Below are 18,965 nucleotides of genomic sequence, written 5' to 3' on the forward strand. Positions count from 1 at the left end.
TACATTAAATAAAAACACGAAAAATATGTCCACTTTGGTAGAAAAATAGCTTATCTTACCTTTGATAACATTTATTTGTTATATATTTGTTTTTTGACAACTTTTTCGAATCTATGTGTACAGTAATACAAACCCTAATTGTATTAATACATAAATAAATCAAATTGGTTTTTGTAGCAGACATCATAACATACTATTGGTGTAGCCCCAAATATGTCCCCGTATTTTCCTCATATTTTGGTTAATCTAAACTGCAGGAGGGCCAATTATTCTGTGTAGCAAATTTATCTTTTATTAGGGTTTTGTGTCCTCTCGCATAAAAACTATATAACTTTTTATAACTGAAATTGTTAGATGCCTTGTTGTAAAGGGCTGAAAGGTGGAGGGTGCCAATCGGCTGTACAACTAAAAGCGTAGACACAAAAAGCAAGGAAAATCGCTGCAAGAGGAAAGAGAGACGACAAACAGAGATGATCCATTAAAAATGATGGGTGTCGCGCTTTATTTTTATTTTTTACCAAACAAAAACGGTAAATTGTACGGCAATGGATATCAGGATCAGCGGAACAAGAACTAGCGTCTCGCGAGGTTGAGTTTCTTGTATCACTGAGGTAGGATGATGTGTCTCAGGTTGATCTGAGTCGAAAAACACTCGTCTAGCTGAAACCACTGTCAATAATTTCCCCCACTCTTTATCTGTGCGTAAACCAGAACGTAGATTCCATGAACAAAGTTTCTTTCTTAGAACTGCACACCTGTGGAACTCTCTTCCGTCTGCCTGTTTTCCAGCTGACTACAATATGGTTGCCTTCAAGTCCAATGTAAACAAATTCTCGATGAACCGTTCCCCTTAAGTAATCCAATTTACCAGATTTACACTACTAACGATTATTACGATATTTTCCCATTGACTACCGTAAACTCATTAACCCTTATCCTCGAGTGGCCTTTGGACCTTGATAAGTTGTGACTCCTATGTAAAAAAAAAAAAAATTAGATGAGATCTGATGCTGGAGACTGGTAGTTGAATGTCAGTGGGCACTGGAAATTGGTAATTGGACGTTAGTGGTCACTGAATCAGGTAGCCAGGCATCAGTGGGCACAGGATTGGGTAGATGGACGTCAATAGGGAACGGAATGAGTAAGCTAGACGTCAGTGAACACTGGTTTAGTTCGGTTGAAATTCTATAGAAGCACCATAATTTTTAAATAGTTTCTTTATTATTCTTTCAATGGTTAACTCTCTTAGCAAAATATCATCAGATCTAAGTCTTACACATTCATTATATTATTCTTATATCGTTTCTTTTCATGCAACGCATATCTTCAACCCTTACTGGCCAGGTTTCACTTCATACATGCCTAACAGACCCTTCTTTTTATAGTGCTTCTCTTTTACTTTTGTAACAACAATTTTATTTATTTATGATTTGTTTCCATATCCACTGTGTTATACCATTGGAATATAAACTTGTTCCCTTCTCTCAACCAATAATTCCACTGCACTTGTCGTGTATACAATGCTTGCAAATACTACAACAGATCGAGTTACTCCTAACTCTGTCTCCACAAACTGAGCAGGAGAACTTTTCTCTTTGTGTGGAGGTTTTCCAACATTAGTTTGTCCTGTAGAGTTTGGAGAATTATGGACCACGGCACCGAAACTCTGTGCAAAAGAAGATGTTTTTTCTTGACCATCATTTTGTTCCATACGCATCTGCGTCTCTTGCTGACACAGGTTTACTCATCATGTGTGAACGAAAGACTAATTTCCCTTAGAGTTTGGCCATTTATGTTCTGTAATTCTCACCATTTTACACGGCTTCTCTCGTCTCTCTCCGTAAAACACGCCACACCTTTTGCCTATTCTGATTTTCCCACGCTGAGGTCAGGTTATTTGTAGCATTACTAACCCCCCACCCCCATCCCCACCTGATCATCATTTTGATCTTGGTAGCATCCATTCTCAAACTTGCACTTTCTTTAGCATTCTGCAAAGTCTTTAATTTAACAAATCTCCACATTAACGTAATGTACTTGCAATAACCCTTATCCCTGAGTGGCTTCCGGGCCTTGATAAGTGGTGATCACTGTGTAAAAAAAAAAAAAAAAAAAAAAAAAAGTAGTAATCCAGTCAAAATACGGTTTAACCCTGAAAAAATTCCAAGAAAGCATTTTATGATTTCTTTTATTACTACAGGGTGAGGACCCCCCCCCTCCCACTTTTTAAATTCTTACTATGGCAATGCAGTTGCAGTTATTCACCCAGTTTAAGTAAATTCATTAATATTAGGTTGGTGCAAAAATAATGTCGGTTTTTGACAGACAATTTCATGCCAAAAAACGACATTATTTTTGCACCAACCTAATATTAATGAACTGCCATTTTGTTTTGTAGAAAAACTGGTGAATTATTGAAATTTTTGATGCCTAGATATGGTTTGGACAGGTAAAAAGCGTGCAGTTATTGTGAAAAATTTTCTCACTAACGGAGAATCTGTAACTGCAACCTTAAGAAATTTCAGAAACCATTTCCAACTGAGAAGATACGATCCTGTTCCTGATCAACAAACTGCTGCTTTGAGTCAAAACCAGAGTTACTAGCTCAGCACTCAAGCGAAAACCTCCTGGAAGATCCAGAAGAGTTCAAACCGCAGAGAGCATCAAGATTGTTAAAGAGTCCATTTTGCCATCTCCAAAACGTTCAGCTCGTAAGTATTTGCTGCATTGAGTCTTTCTGTTTGCAGTGTAAGACGAATTTTAAAAAGTAATTTAAGATTTCATCGATATAAACTGATGGTTGCTCAAGAATTGTTGGAACGAGACCATGGAACTTCGTGTTGCTGTAAAGATATTCTTGAAAAATGTTCTTGCTGATGTTATTCTGATCACCAGTAACAAAGCCCACTTTCATTTGTCTGGTTTTGTTAACAAGAAAAACTTTTGCTACTAGTCAAAAAGTAATCCTAGAGAACTTAAAGAAATGCCTCTTCATAGTGAGCTAGTAACAGTGTGGTGTGCAGTTGCGCATTTTGGAGTTTGGCGTCCTTATTTTTTTTGGAGGAAGAGGAAAAAAATTTTGGAGTTTGGCGTCCTTATTTTTTTTGGAGGAAGAGGAAAAAAATGGTTTCAGTTAAATTAACTCGTGTGATGGTTTCAGTTGAATCAACTCGTGTGATGGTTTCAGTTAAATCAACTCGTGTGCTTCAAAACATTTTGATGCCAAAAGTCAAGAATCCTGGAAAAAATGCAACGGTATGGTTTCAACAAGATGGAGCAACTGCCCATACGGCAAAAAACAAAAATGGGTGTTTTGCATTTGATGTCATTACATGGTGATATTGGGTGGCAGCACGTTCGCCTGACTTTTCACCTTGAGATTATTTTCTGGGGGTTATGTTAAGAGTGAGATATTCAAGCGTCAACCGACAACCACTGATAGACTGAAAGCTCCATAGACACCCGACGGTCTTTATCCATGAAATTCTTTATTTGGCCAATCAACTCTGGTGTTCTGACTTTCTTACTCTTCTCCCACTTCTCATCATCCTTCACAGACTCCCTGCCTTCTTTAAATCTCTTATGCTACTCAAAATGCGAGTTTGTCTCTGCTTTATCGTTATTTTCATGGCAACTGCTCGACCGAGCTTCAATCTATTGTCCCCCCCCTCGCCAAACTTTTACAAGAAACACTCGTCTAGCTGAAAATAATTCGCCCCACTCTTTATCTGTGCCTAAACCTAAATGTAGATTCCATGAAAAAGGCTTCTTTCTTAGAACTGCACGCCTGTGGAATTGTCTTCCGTTTTCCAGCTGACTACAATATGATTGTCTTCAAGTCCAACGTAAACAAGTTCTTGATGAGCCGTTCCACTTAAGTTAACAATTTTACCGAATTTCAATTACTAACGATTACTATATTGTCCAATTGACTACTGTACACTCTTAACCCTTATCCTCGAGTTGTCTTAGGCATCCACTTATCAAGGCCTATGTAAAAAAAAAAAGCTGATGCTCGATTCATGCAAGATGGCCCAAAACAATCTGAAGCATTCCATACGTTTCAGTGCCATTTTTTCCAAGTTTAAAATAGAATTTTATTGCATATCATTCTTCTAAAGTGTCCTCACGTCCAGATTGCATTTTTGGAAATTAATCAGCTGTGACAATTAGGCTTTAGTAGGATGTATTCCAATCCCTGCTGTAGTTGTTCGTTTGAACTTGAAATCATAAAAATAAGATGTATAGCAATAACATACTGAATTTTCAAGAGTCTATGACAAATTCCTGTATAAAAAAAGGTCTGGAAACTTATTGTATGTTGAAGGGACACAAGTGCTACAAGTTCAGCAGAGTACATTCCATTAAACATTTGTAAAACGAGCAGCAAATACTTACGAGCTGAACGTTTTGGAGATGGCAAAATGGACTCTTTAACAATCTTGATGCTCTCTGCGGTTTGAACTCTTCTGGATCTTCCAGGAGGTTTTCGCTTGAGTGCTGAGCTAGTAACTCTGGTTTTGACTCAAAGCAGCAGTTTGTTGATCAGGAACAGGATCGTATCTTCTCAGTTGGAAAGATGCAAAATTGTGGTGATGGGACAGGGGTTGGAGTTTGGTTGATTGTGTGGGCCTATTAGATTGGAGACTTTTATGTGCACCAGCTAAGATGTTGCAACTCCATGTATGAACATGAATTTTTACATGGGGGGGGGTCACCACTTATCAAGGCCCAAGGGCCACTCAAGGATAAAGGTTAATGAGTATACATTTGTGATTGTGATTTTAGCATAGTAAACATTATAATTTTATAACTTGGATTACTTGGGGGACGGTTCAATAAGAACTTGTTCACGTTGGACTTGAAGACAATCAGACTGTAGTCAGCTGGAAAGCAGGCAAATGGAATAGAGTTCTACAGGCGAGCAGTTCTAAGAAAGAAGCCCTGTTCATGGAATCTACATCTAGGTGTAGACACAGATAAAGAGTGTGGGAAATTGTTGATAGTGGTTCTGGCTAGATGAGTGTTTTTCGTGAAAGTCTGGCGAGAGGGACCATAGATTGAAATTCAGATGAGAACCTGCCATGAAAAGAACAGTAAAGCAGGGACAGGATCGCTACGTCTCTTCTGTGGGAAAGAGGTTGCAGGGAAGAGAAAAAGGCATCCCCCCCACTAAGCTACGAAGTCTATTTTGAACTCTGTCAAGGAAGGATAAGCTGCTTCTAACAGCTCCTAAGAAACTAATCTTACTGCTAAACTCCCCACTTAGAATGCCCCTAATTCCAGTGTTGTATTATCGGGTACTAAATTGCAGTATATTGTATTGTCAGGGGTATATATAAACAAGTGTATAATATTTATATATATGCGTCTAAATTCATGTACTGTTTAGTGGTATAAAATGTTCTCCTAATGAATGGGTGTATACAGAGTGTATATATGTTTATATATGATGTGTGTATGTACCTGTGTTCGTCTATGACTGTCTAGCGTTGTGACCGTCTAATTTAAAGTTTGTTGTTTGTGTATGTACATTGAATTACAGTTTATGATAGTACTGCAGTTAAGCAATGTTGAGCCTAGCTAGTACCAGATGGGTGACCATTTGGGAATTCTAGGCACTGTATGTGCTTTCTGCTTATCTCGGCATTGTTTCCAGTCGTCCTGAACCTTCATTTGCCACTGGTATTCAACAGTGTTGACTCAGGAGAGGTGTGGTCAGAGATTGCGCAGCTTTTGGCACAAAAATTTTTTTTTTAATTTCACGCGCAGGCAACCTTACAGTGGGTATCCATTCCATAGTCTGTCAAGACCGAAGGAAGTCTTTGATGATAGTACAAGAATATACATAAATAGTTTTACAACACAAAGAACTGTCTGTATTTTTGAGATGAGGTGTTTTCATTGATTGAGATTGTCGGACTGACTTCCTCATCTTGGCTGTTATTGTCACAACGAGACTCCTAACAAACGGTTCCCCAGTTCGATACAAAAAAACACCTGACGAAGGCCGGAGGGCAAAACGACCGAAACGTTGTGACAATAACAACCAAGATGAGGAAGTCAGTCCGACAATCTCAATCAACACAAAGAACGAATAACACTTATTTGGGGGTTTCAACATCTGGCCAATCGGAAACATATCTGGTCCATCTTTGGTCTTGTTTGATGGAAAGATGCAATTGAAAATTCTTCCCAAGAAAATGACAGAGTCTCAATAGTTTATTTTTGGCAACTTTTTATTTCAGAGATTTCTTTCCCCTTTTGTAAAGTTGCAACGCTGATTCTGACTATCGCCATATCTGACCCTCTCTACTTGAAGCCATCTAAAATCTGAGGACTGCTTCTGTCCCTCTATCGATTCCGACTGCTTATCTCTTTCTGTATATCTTTTTATTGGCCCAGATGGCGTCAACATTCTAACCTGTATTATTAAAATGTGGGTCAAACTCGCTGACCAGGAATTTTACGTCCTAGAATTTGACCCCCCCCCCTTGACATCATCTCCTAGGCCTTGCATCCAGACTTGTGTTTGACGTCACTCCCTGGGAATCTGGATTATCCAACACCAGTAGCCCCTTATGCCTCAGTGGTAATATGTCTCGTTTGGGCTAAAATAAAGATTAAAAAAAAAATGAACAAGGTAAAGTATAAAACAAAACTGAGGATTAGGTTAAGGGGCACATACCTTGCAACGGGTCTCTAAGCATTGTATTTTGTTATTTTTTTTAAATTAAGTAAAAAAAAAATACACTTGATCTAAAATAGATAATTTATTTACAGAGATTTTTTTTTACAAAATGAATATCAGCAAGAAACACAGAAAATATTTTGTTCAGGAAAGTTGTGTTGTTGAAACGTGACTGTGATGTATTAGTTTTTCCACGCTTCCTTGCGTGCTGGCTGTCGTTGAGTGTTCAGAACTGCTACGTTGGCTTGAGTGACGGCTCTCGAGTAACGCTGCTCGATCGCTGCTTCTTGGCCGAGGTAATTTGGGCTTTTCTTGGTTGGTCGGCATGGTATTTGAACGCGCCCGACTCAAATCCTGAGAGAGATCTGGCTCGAGGTCGCGACTGTCCCGGGAACGCGGCTGGATCATTGATTTTGTACAACCATGCCGGCCCTTTTTCATACCCTGAAATATGACCTGAACATTCTGTTTTGGGACATCCGGGTCGATGACAGCAGTCACACGGCGAATGCTTCAAAGAGAGAGAGAAAAAAAAGATGACATTTTTAAAAATTAGAATTTATGAATTTCTTTTACTTAATATTTGATAAGTTTGCGAAAACAGGAGAAGGGGTTATTATGTTGGTATCGGCTGCCTTTCTTAAATATTGGGGGAATATAATTTTGTTAGTTGGAAATGGGGTTCAGTCAGGGTCAGCTAAGTGTACTAGGTCAGCATGACCTCCTGTGGGAATTGATAGATACGGGTGTGACGTCGTGGCTCAAAAAGAGTGGGAGAGCGAAGTCGTCAGTTTGATTGGAAGCTAGATAGATGTCCCAATATGATATGATTAATAAGCAGTAATTATCAACTTATATCACCCCCCCCCTCCCACTTGTTAATGATTTAAAACTACACAGAAAATAAACCGCTTCTTGTCTTCAACCGTTTCTCCCAAACTAGATTTTTTTTTCCCCTCGTTTCTCCCAAACTGGACTCTTTTTTTGATCCTGCATACGTTTTAAATTAATATTTAGCAGTGAGTCTTATATCTTCCGATTTGATATGTGAAAGATATCTTGAAAAATAAATATGATTTTACGAAAAGTCCTAATACTGTCTTCCTTATTTGTTTTTGTTTGTACTTTGGTTTGCACTTTCTTTCACCATTCTGGGGTTTTCTGCATTGCTATCAGCCTTCATAAATGCCCACCTACTTATTTACCAACAATCCTTCAAGCAAACTACCTTTCTCTTTTTTAACAAAAATTCTATATCAAAGTGCTGCAGAAAAATCCTGCAAAAATTATGGTACAGGCTTTCTTTAGACATTACTGCATCTCTAACAAGACGTGATCGAGATAAATATATAGGTTTTATTATAAAAGTCATTGTATTGGAAGTTTTCTAGATTTGAAATACAACGCAGCACCATCGTGCCGCTGTGAACGATCCTCTTTTACAGCAGTGATTTTGGCAAATGAGAACAGAAAAAAATTAAGCGATCGGAAACGTTTTTTTTTTTTTTTATCACACTACCTACATCGCATAATTATTTTCTTCTCATATCATTTCTTTCCATGCAACACATGTCCTCAACCCTCACTGGCCAGGTTTTGCTTCATACATGCCTAATAAACTCTTTTTATAGTGCTTCCCTTTTACTTTTGTAACAACAATTTTATTTATTTATGACTAGCAAGGGGTACCCGGCATTGCCCGGGTGTTTGGAGGTGTGTGTGGAGGTTTAAAAAAAAGTAAGTATGAGGATCGAACCCGAACCGTTGATGCAAAGTTGTAAATTAAAGTTTGAAAAAAAAAACGTGTGACGTTAACCATTGCCCCACCGCGAGATGCTAACGGAAACACGTTTGAATTTATTTAATTACTTGGATTTGGCAGGTGCCCGTTTTAATGAGGTCAAGTTTGACTGCGGGATAGTATTCATTTACTGCTGAACGCTCCCTCCCCCCCAAGATGTTATAGGAAAAAGACTAACCCATACGTGGCTAGCGACAAATATTGAATATTTATCTTCCCGAAATCGAACAAAATTAAATAGACAGGCGAGCTTCGTTGTTAACTGTGAGATATTACGATTTATATGTGATATAAAAAGTTTTAAAAAGTTGTGAAGCGAGCGACCGCTTATCTGAAAAAAGCCTTTTGTTGACAAACAGAAAAAGCGAACACACATACATGCATACATACATACATACATACATACATTTTTGCTTTTATGTTTATTTATGATTTCTTTCCATATCCGCTGTGTTATACCATACCTAACTCCCTCTCCGCAAACTGAGCAGGAGAACTTTTCTCTTTCTGGAGGCTTTCTAACACTAGTTTGTCCTGTAGAGTTTGGAGAATTATGGACCATAGCACCGAAACTCTGTGCAAAGGAAGATAGTTTTCCTTGATCATCATTTTGTTCCATACGCATCTGCGTCTCTTGCTGACATGGGTTTACTCATCATGTGTGAACGAAAGACTAATTTCCCTTAGAGTTTGGCCATTTATGTTCTGTAATTCTCACCATTTTACACGGTTTCTCTTAAGTCTTACACATTAATTATATTATTCTCATATCATTTCTTTCCATGCAACGCATATCTTCAACCCTCACTGGCCAGGTTTCGCTTCATACATCCCTAATAAACTCTTCTTTTTATAGTGCTTTCCTTTTAATTTTGTAAACACAATTTTATTTATGATTTCTTTTCACAAACTGAGTAGAACTTTTTGACACTACAACCACTGAACATTGGTGTCGGTAACATTCACTCTCAGATATTAACTTTCCATACACATTCTTTTACGTTTTTAACTTAACAATTAAAATGACAAAGCATTAAAATAAATAAGTACATTTGTACCTGCTCGTCTCTTTGTTTCAATAGTTTCACTGTACAAATTATTTTTTGTGTTGTTTGTAGTACAGCATTTATCCTAGGCAAGTTGAACTAGCTTCCTCCTAAGGAGGAAGTGTCAATATTAAATTCACAGGCGGTATTTTTGCGTGCTTTTTAAATTCTTTGTTCACAACAGATACAACACTTTGTTCCTAGTTTAAATAATATGAATATATTGGAAACGTTTTTCTTTTATCACACTGCCTGCATCGCATCCTCTGCTGCAGAATTAACTCAGCCGAACAAGTCAAACTTATGTAAGATATCTTGGCTATAACACCTGTAGCACCGGAAGATTAGTTTGCATAAATTAAAAACAAAAAAAAAAACAACAAAGACGAGGACATCAATGCGATCGTAAAATGTAAAACTGTAAAAGAAATGAAAAAAAAAAAAAAAAGCATTTCCAAGTTATATCGAAAAAATCATGCAGAAACTGCAAAAATGTGAATCCCAGATTTTCTGTTGAGAAAGGAAAAAAGCAAAGCCATGGTTAATAAACGCAGAGAGATGACGAATCAATGAGTAGATTCATGAACAAATGTCACTGCTTATCAAGGCTAGAAGGCCACTAAAGGATAAGTTTCTTGGGTGGACAGCAAGACAACATAAGGATTAGTACTGATGGTTGAAATTGGGTAGAATTACATCATTTAAAAGGATGGCTCAACACAAATTTGTTAACACTGGACTGGCAAATAACCATATTGTAGTCAGCAGGGAAGCAGATCCATGGTATTGTGTTCCACAGAAAGATAGGTCAAAGAATTCCGTTTTGTTTTAGATATACAGAGGAAGAAAGATGGATCTGCAACATGAAATTTGATCAAAGCTAATACATTTTTTACTTATCAAAACCCAAAGGCTACTCGAGGATAAGTGTTGATGGTCACCAGGACAGCGTATTAATAGTTAGTGGTGGAAATAGGGTAGAAATGGATTATTTAGGGGGACGGCTAAACAAGAATTGTTTACATTGGACTTTCAGACAACCATATTGTAGTCAGCTGGAAAGCAGGCCAGCAGAACAGAGTCCCACAGGTGGCCAGTTCTAGGAAAGAAACTTTGTTCATGGAATTTGTGCTTAGATTTAGGCACAGATGGAGAGTGCGGGAAATTGTTGATGGTTGTTGTAGCTAGATGGATGCTTTTTTATGAAAATTTGGCATGGAGGCGGGGGACCATAAATTGAAGCTCAGACGAGCACTTGCCATAAGAATAAGGATAGAGATAGGCTTGCAATGTCCCTTCCATGGGAAACAGGTTGCAGAAAAGAGAAAGCGGCATCACTTACTAGATTTTGAAGCCGGTTTTGAACTTTGTCAATAATAGGAGAGGATATTCTGAGCAGATGTGGCAACAGTACTCCATTTTAGGACGTATCTGGTTCTAATACAGGTACAGGATTGTGTCAAGAGTGAGATATCTTCTGGAGCAGTAAAATGACGCAACCATTTTTCCAGCAACATTGGCAACATATTTGACGTAAGTCTTCCATTTCAGGACAGAACTGAAAATCAGATCCAGAAGCCTGTCAAAGCAGGAAACTCTTTTAGTCGAGAGCCATTCGTATCAATTGGGGCCAAGTGGAGATCAGAGCATTTATGGTGAAAAGATAACGCTTGGTTTTGGATTAAAATTAAAATTAACCACTTTTTGCCCCATTGCACCACACATGCTCAAGGTCGGAAGAGTAGAAAGACTCAAAGAGATCTCGGTTATTGTTGGCCTTTTTTCTTTTTAATTTATTTATTTATTTTTTTCTTTTTACATAGGACTCCCCACTTATCAAGGCCTGGAGGCCACCCGAGGATAAGGGTTATTAAAGTCCTGTCATAGATCATAGTGTCATCTGCATGTTGACGAATGAAATCAGGATGTGATTTGGGAAATCATTAATGAAGATAAAGAAGGGAGTTCGGCCCACAATGCATCCATGAGACACGCCAGCATTGATACTTTGAGCATTAAACTTCTGCCCATCGATGACTACTTGTAAAAATTTATCAAAGAGAAAAGATTTGATGGTTTTGCAAATCATTTCCACACATTCCATAGCTGGAAATCTTGTAATGTCTTTAATATATCAAGACCTATTGCTCTTGAGAGGAAACCTCCATTAGTAGACTCACTGATCCTAAAATTACAGTCAGTACATCAGCTGTAGATCTTGCAGGACGGAATCCATATTGCTTGTCACTAAGTTGTTTTTGCTGAGGTGGCTGCAATTTCTCTATTTAACACGGACTCAAGAAACTTACTCATGACTAGGGCTATGACAACAGCATATTCTTATCATTCTTTTGACTCTCGAGTATATATCCGACACAGCTAGACACAGTTAATCAACCGAGAAACACATCACTCTATATAAAAGCATATAAGATATCAACAGATACGCACTTGAGAGTCAAAACAATGAAAAGAATATGCTGTTGTCTTAGCCCTAGTCATGACACACAAATGACTAATTGGTCTGTACTGAGATGCAGAAGACTGATCTCCAGTATTTGTAAATATTATTAGTAATTAATAATTAATATTGGGCAAACTAATGAGGTTTTCCAAGGTGTTGGGAAGCATGTCTCTTTTAGACATAGATTGAACAGCTTTGCAAGAATTAGGTCAAAATATTTGTTGAAAGCACAATATTTGCCAAGAGGTTGTCCTAAGAACAAATCGGTTACACTGGTTATGGTAGTGTTGTCATATATTCGTTGCTGATAGTTATTTGAAATGCACTTTTTAGTCTATATAATAGTTAAATCTACTTTTGTAACCAGTCTACGATATCTACACACTGACAGCAGGTAAAACATAACACAGCTGATCTATAAAATTATATATTGTTTTTATTTCATACCGACAAACAGTTTTGGATTTAAAGTTATGACTGGTATTTTGACATCTGTGAGAGCATGTAGGGTTGGTGCGGATGTTGATGGTGAAGAAATGTGTCAGCTTGCTCTCTCTCTCTCTCTCTGACTGACTGCCCTGCTTTTTTAATTTATTTTTGCAGACTATTATCCTCATCTTTTTTAATTGTTTCATTCTTCTTTATCGTCGCTTTTTTATGTGTGGGTCGTGATGCCTTTGTGCTTGTTAAGATTCTAGTTAACGTAATACGAATCTGCTCAAGACTCAAGCATGGAAACACAATAGAGTTGCTGGGATTCCTCTGGTCTCCGTCAGGTGGTAACCGTGATGGAATAGGAACTCTGAATCTTCTAACTGCATCCTCAGCAATTACCACCTGACGAAGGCCAGAAAAATAGTTGGCCGAAACGTCGTGAAGCAACAATTAAAAAAGATGAGGATAATAGTCCACAATAAATAAAATTAACAAATAATACTCATCTCAATAATGAATTCTAATTAAATAATATATGCCCTGCTTTCTGTTTGTGACAATTTCTTCCCCCCTGGAATGTTTTAAATTTCCCATTGTCTATTGTCTCAAATCCTTTGACCGATATCCTCACACATATTTCTGGGTCAAATTATGCAATCCAATAGACAATGGTGGAAACTCACACATTCCTCACAAAGAATCAATCTTCATATTTGCAACCCATCGAATGCTTCTCTTACCCGGGGTCACCTGCCAATCGACCAATGTGAAGTGTCCATCCTCCTAGATAAACCATTACAGAAGCATGAACGTCTTAAATTGCAGCAAGGTTGGCCGGTCAAAGAAAACTTGGAAGTAAGTGATTTAACAGAGTGGAATTTGAAGACAATTGATTTGCTGAACCATGAGAAATAGAGAGTGGATCTTGCGTAATAACGAATAACAAACAAAGGAAAAGCGATGCTAAATAAATAGAAGAAGAAGAAGAATGCTTATACTAGATATACTGGCTGTCCCGACCCAATATTGCCCAAAAGTATTTGTTAGATACATAGAAGATAGTAATTGATTGTGTAGAGTTTTGGGTTAGTTTAGTTGATCAAAATAAACAATGTCGTCTGACACTTACATTTACACGAATACAAGGCATAAAGATAACATGTAAATTTTAACCAAGCCTGGAATAAGAGAATTCACCTGATCTCTGAAAAATACAAGCAATTGACATGAGAAGGAGCTGTGGGAGGGAAGGGAGACAGCATGCAAAGCAAAAACAACAAAAATAGGAAAAGGAGGGATTGCAGTCAACGTTTATAAGATTGTCTTATTTGTGGATCAATACCAGAATACCCATCGCAGAACAAGTATTCTGCTAGTTTACAATAAAATTATGGCATCAAACAGTTTTTCACCACTTTTATGTCCACTTTCAAAAAAGAAAAAAAAGAAAGAAAAAAAATCAAGGAAAATATGACTTGCACATTTATTTCTGTAAGTTAAATAAAAAAATTTAAAGTTCTGAATTTTTTAGATGAGGGCTGATTGTTCATATTACTTATTTTGATCGGACTATTGTTCTCATCTTGAGTGTTATGTATAATGTTTCGGTCGAATTATCCTTCAACCGTCTTCATGCATGTTGGTGGTTGTTTGGAAAAAAAAAAGAGAAAAGTAACTGGCTCCGTAGATATTTTCGTATTTTGGGAGTTAGTCTCTATTTTATGGTTATAGTTTCGAAGTTTGGAAAAAAATTGGCTGACAAAGGGGAGGCAACTCTAATAAAAATGCACAGGGGATTATCTCCCTTTCATTGCTGAAATTGTAAGGGTGTACATTGTAAAATTTCGGCGATGAAAGGGAGATAATCCTCTATCGATCTTTATTAGAATTGCCTTCCCTTTGTCAACCAATTTTTTTTTCACAAATTTGAAACTATAACCATAAAATAGAGACTAACTCACAGAATACGAAAATATCTACGTAGCCAGCAACTTTTCTCTTTTTTTTTTCCCAAACAACAACCACATGCCTGAAGATAAATCCGACTGAAACGATGCACAAATAACACTCAAGATGAGAACAAGTCCAATCAATGCAAGTAATATAAATATAAAAAAATTGTTTTAAAAGGGAGAAAAAAAATATTGTTTTTGACTTTCTTAAATTTCTAATAACATTTCAAATTTCAAACGATATCCCAAAAATGCCAACCATGTTGCACAAGCCACCTATGACGCAAGAACAGATTTTCCCTGATCAACACCTCAACGGACTTCTTTCATTGAGAAATTTTAATAACTCTGATAGAAAAATGATTTTAAAAAAATGCTTGAGAAGGACCTTGAGCATTCATTTCTTTAAGTACATAAAAATAAATCGTTTTTAGCCTTCGAAAATTTCTTTTGTGTTGTGTTGTTGTTTCTGATTTGCTTTCTTGTCTACTTCATTATGAAAATAAGTTTTAGCTCTGATAAGGTGGTCTTGCTAAAACATAACTGCAGATATATAAGCCACACACATTTGCATAATAGATATTTGCCTAGCTCTATCTAGTATTGAGAACTTTTGAAAAAAAATATTGGTTTTAAGTTCATTTTATCAATAGACTTGAATGTGATTAATTATATATATATATATATATATATATATATAAATAATTATTTACTATAATAATTATTAAATACCGATAGACACCAGAGTTTCATCCTTTTGGGAATCATCAGTGCAGGGTGTCACAATTAACACCAATCGAGAGATTTGAATCTAGCAACGAAGCCGTCTCTGACTCCATTAACAAGAACCAAATCCATTCGACCACCGTTAACTGCAAGAAATATTGTTGAAACTTAAACATTTATTTTTTAAATGTTTTTAACATCTGTCAGAGTGATCTAATCATTATATGATGATCTGTTCATGTGAGCTAAATTAACCAATTTTATTTCAACTGTAAAGTGCTCAACGATAAGAAACGAGTTTCTTAAAGGGGCTGACATAATTATTTACTATAATAATTATGATATACCTACAGACGCTAGTGTTTCATCCTTTCGGGAATCATCAGTGCAGGGTGTCACGATTAACACTGGTCAAACCCGGCAATGAATCCATATATATATATATATATATATATATATAGCTAGTCAAATATTTTTTAAGGACTGGCTTCTTCTGTGGAAAGCAACCATTTATTAAGTCGTCTGACAAGGTCTTCTGGTGTTAACCGACCATTTCCCCAAAACATTCGTATGTCCAGTGTCATGACCATATAAATTTGTATTTAATAAAAATATATCTTGCTATTCTTATATTGAGCACTCTTAATAACCTCGTTAAATTCATTAGTTATCACTCTTGAATTGTTTTAACCTGGTGTGTGTGTATATATATGTGTGTGTGTGTAAATACCAACTGTATAAACTGGAAAGGTCCTCTTTGTGGGCCGCAAAAACTTTTAAAATATTGTTTTTTTTCTAATGCACTAATGAAACCCCAGCTTGCGCAAGTTTTAATTTGATGAACAATTATATCCGTACGTGCCAACACACTGGTGGCCGAAACAATTGTACACAATACTGTGACCAATAAAAGAAAAACTTTCCGAAAATGAGTAAGTTATGGTTTTTGGTGTGGTTTCAAGTGAGAGACACATCATGCCACCTCACATATTCGATATCGGCTTGAAAGTCAACACCAATGTGTACCTGGATGTGCTGAAGAGTGTGGTGATCCCCTGGTGCAATCCGGTGCCCCCCCCCTGTAAGTTATGGTTTTTGGTGTGGTTTCAAGTGAGGGCTACATCATGCCACCTCACATCTTCGAAGTCGGCTTGAAAGTCAGTCAATGCCAAAGTGTATCTGGATGTGCTGAAGAGTGTGGTGATCCCCTGGTGCAATCAGGTGACCTGTAGCAGACCCTGGGTGTGGCAACAGGACTTGGTGCTGGCCCACAAGTCCAGAGATTCAGGCTTAGCTTCAGAAGGATGCTTCAACTTCGTACCCTGCTCTAACTTGGCTCCTCCTCTTCCGCTCTGAACCAGCTGAACTACTTTGTTTGGTCATATATTGAGAACATCACCAACATGACCTCCCACATCACAAAGGCCATCCTGATCGCCATCATCAGCCAAGCTCTCACTGGCTTTTATGGAAAGGGCATGCTCTCAGTTCTGGACCCGTATCGAGGTGGTAATTGAAGCTGAACGTGGCTACATTGAATAAATGTCAGCTGTACTACTTAATCAAGTTACGTGAATTGATTTTTTTCAATAAAAGTTTTAAAATAAAGCTGTAGAGTTGTTTTCTTTAGGGTAACAACTTTATCGTTCCACCCTGTATGTATATATATATGTATATTCATTTATATATATAAAAGCGAAAATGTATGTATGTATGTATGTTCGCTTTTTGTGTATGTCTGTAAAAGGCTTTTTTCGCTGGACTTTTCGGTCGGCTCATTCCTTCTTAAAACTTTTTATATCACGTCTAAATCATAATATATATGAGTTACGAACGGGGGTCACCTGTTTATTTAATTTTCCCAACTTTCACATGTTATTTTTTCCAGATTTTAGAGCGTCCCGTGTATCTTTCGCTTTTCAGTATAAAACAAGCAAAAACTGGCTTGCAGCCGCGTCATGTTTCAAGGTCAAACATCACGCAACTTAAGGTTCTCGCACCTGTTAATTTCATTTTATAAACGTTAAATTAAGACGCTTTTCATTCCTCTTCTCTCGTGGCCGAGATGGCTAAGTCCCAGGGATTTTTCCATTTTGTTTCCACCTCCACGAAAAAAAAAAAATATGGTATGGAGGTAGGCTCGAACCGAAGCCTTGAACCAAATAGTCTGCCAACTTACCACGACGCTACGCAAGCAGAGAATTGAGGAAGGGTGAAATTAAATGTTTAAAAAAGCAGATGGTTAAACGCACGTGAACGTGTGGGTTTCTAGGTCAAACATCAAGGCGTAGTAGTAGTAGTAGAGAAAATGAATTCACAGCACAAATTTTGTAAGATTCAGATGACCTCGTTTCGTAAATCGGACATATTATAATCTAGACGGTATATAAAAAGTTCTAAGATTTAGTCACCCCCCCCCCTCTGAGCGCCCCACCCCTGAAATAAAAAAAAAAGCCTTTGGTGGACATACAAAAAAATACAGCCACACAAACATACACACATTTTCACTTTTATATTATAGATGCTATTTATTTATTGCATATTTTATCTTTTCCCTTAGTTGTTTGTTGGCTTAACTGTATCATCCCTCAATTATTTGATTTCTGAGGAGTCCATAATCATAGGATCCAGAATTGATATACTAATTTCGTTTGGTTGGCTATGGACAAAACAGTTTATAAAAAATGTATCAAGATTTTTAATTTGGAAAGAAAAAAAACAAAAAAATAAAACAAACAAAAAAACAAGCCATATAATGAAAAAAAAAAACAAATAAAAAAAAAAAAAAACCAAACAAGCCATATAATGAAAAAAAAAACCTTGGTTATTTGAATGTAGCCTAATATTATCTATCTCTCTGTCTCTCTATATAGATAGATATTTACTTTAAAATCTCTACGAACAGGCAGAAAAAACATTGGTACCGCCGGTTTCAAATTCAATATAGAGGGACCAGTTTATGGTTGAGAAATAATGGTCTCTCTTCGGCCTCTGTTTTATATCTTTTCTTTTAAGAATGGGGAATGTACGTTCTTTATTTTTAACTTGCAAATAATTTATTTAGTTGTTTATTACTTTTTATATGAATTTATTATGTACTATTTTTTTATGAGTTTCTATATTCTATTATGTTCTAAAAACAAAGTTATAAATTTATGAATAGATCCTTAGAAAACAAATCAAATTTTTATTAAAAAAAACCCTTTGATATATATATAGGAATAACAAACGCAACAAATGATTACATGCATTGTTTAGCTTTGTGAGAGAAAAAAAAGAAGCGTTTATGGTGTAATGAAAAATGCAAGAGTAATCTCCCTGGATAAATGTCAAATATTTTGTAGTCATATGATTTAAAAAAGCGAAATTCGCTTTTGAAAACAAGATTTTGCCAGAACCTGTGAACCAGAAGTTATATAAAAAGTAAAATAAATATATAAGTTTTTTTTTTTTTACATGGTGGTCACCACTTATCAAGGCCCGGAAGCCACTCAGGGATAAGGGCTATTGCAAGTACAGTATGTTAGTGTGGAGATTTGATGAAGTGTTTACTTAAGGGGGCAGTTCATTAGGAATTTGTTAACGTTGGACTTGAAGACATCCAGGTTGTAGTCAGGTGGGAAGCAGGCAGACGGAACAGAGTTCCACAGGCGTGCAGTTCTAAGAAAGAAGCTTTGTTCATGGAATCCACGTTTTGATTTATGCACAGATAAAGAGTGGGGGAAATTTTTCACAGTGGATTCAGCTAGACGGATGTTTTTCGTGAAAGATTGGCAAGGGGGGACCAGAGATTGGAGCTCAGACGAGCACCTGCCATGGAAATAACAATAAAACAAGGATAGGCTCGCAA

General features: G+C 36.9%; 1 protein-coding gene across 6 annotated transcripts in view; it reads right to left on the minus strand.

The window, feature by feature from the left end:
- Positions 1-6,754: 6,754 nt before the first annotated feature.
- Positions 6,755-18,965, minus strand: part of LOC145258340 (lipid transport auxiliary protein 1-like) — a 65,172-nt gene continuing 52,961 nt past the window's right edge. For 2 of the 6 annotated variants that reach the window (XM_080116528.1, XM_080116529.1), the window contains 2 exons: positions 13,567-13,641; positions 6,755-7,202 (listed from right to left, as the gene is read on the minus strand). In XM_080116528.1, the coding sequence (XP_079972654.1) occupies positions 13,569-13,641 (73 nt within the window). In that variant the 3' untranslated portion in view covers positions 6,755-7,202; positions 13,567-13,568. The remainder of the gene's footprint in view (positions 7,203-13,566; positions 13,642-18,965) is intronic. The other 4 variants (XM_080116526.1, XM_080116527.1, XR_013864093.1 and 1 more) reach the window with 3 other exon arrangements.

The sequence above is a fragment of the Euprymna scolopes genome, chromosome 33 (assembly GCF_053919585.1).
Source record: "Euprymna scolopes isolate OS-2025 chromosome 33, ASM5391958v1, whole genome shotgun sequence".
Classification (NCBI taxonomy): domain Eukaryota; kingdom Metazoa; phylum Mollusca; class Cephalopoda; order Sepiida; family Sepiolidae; genus Euprymna; species Euprymna scolopes.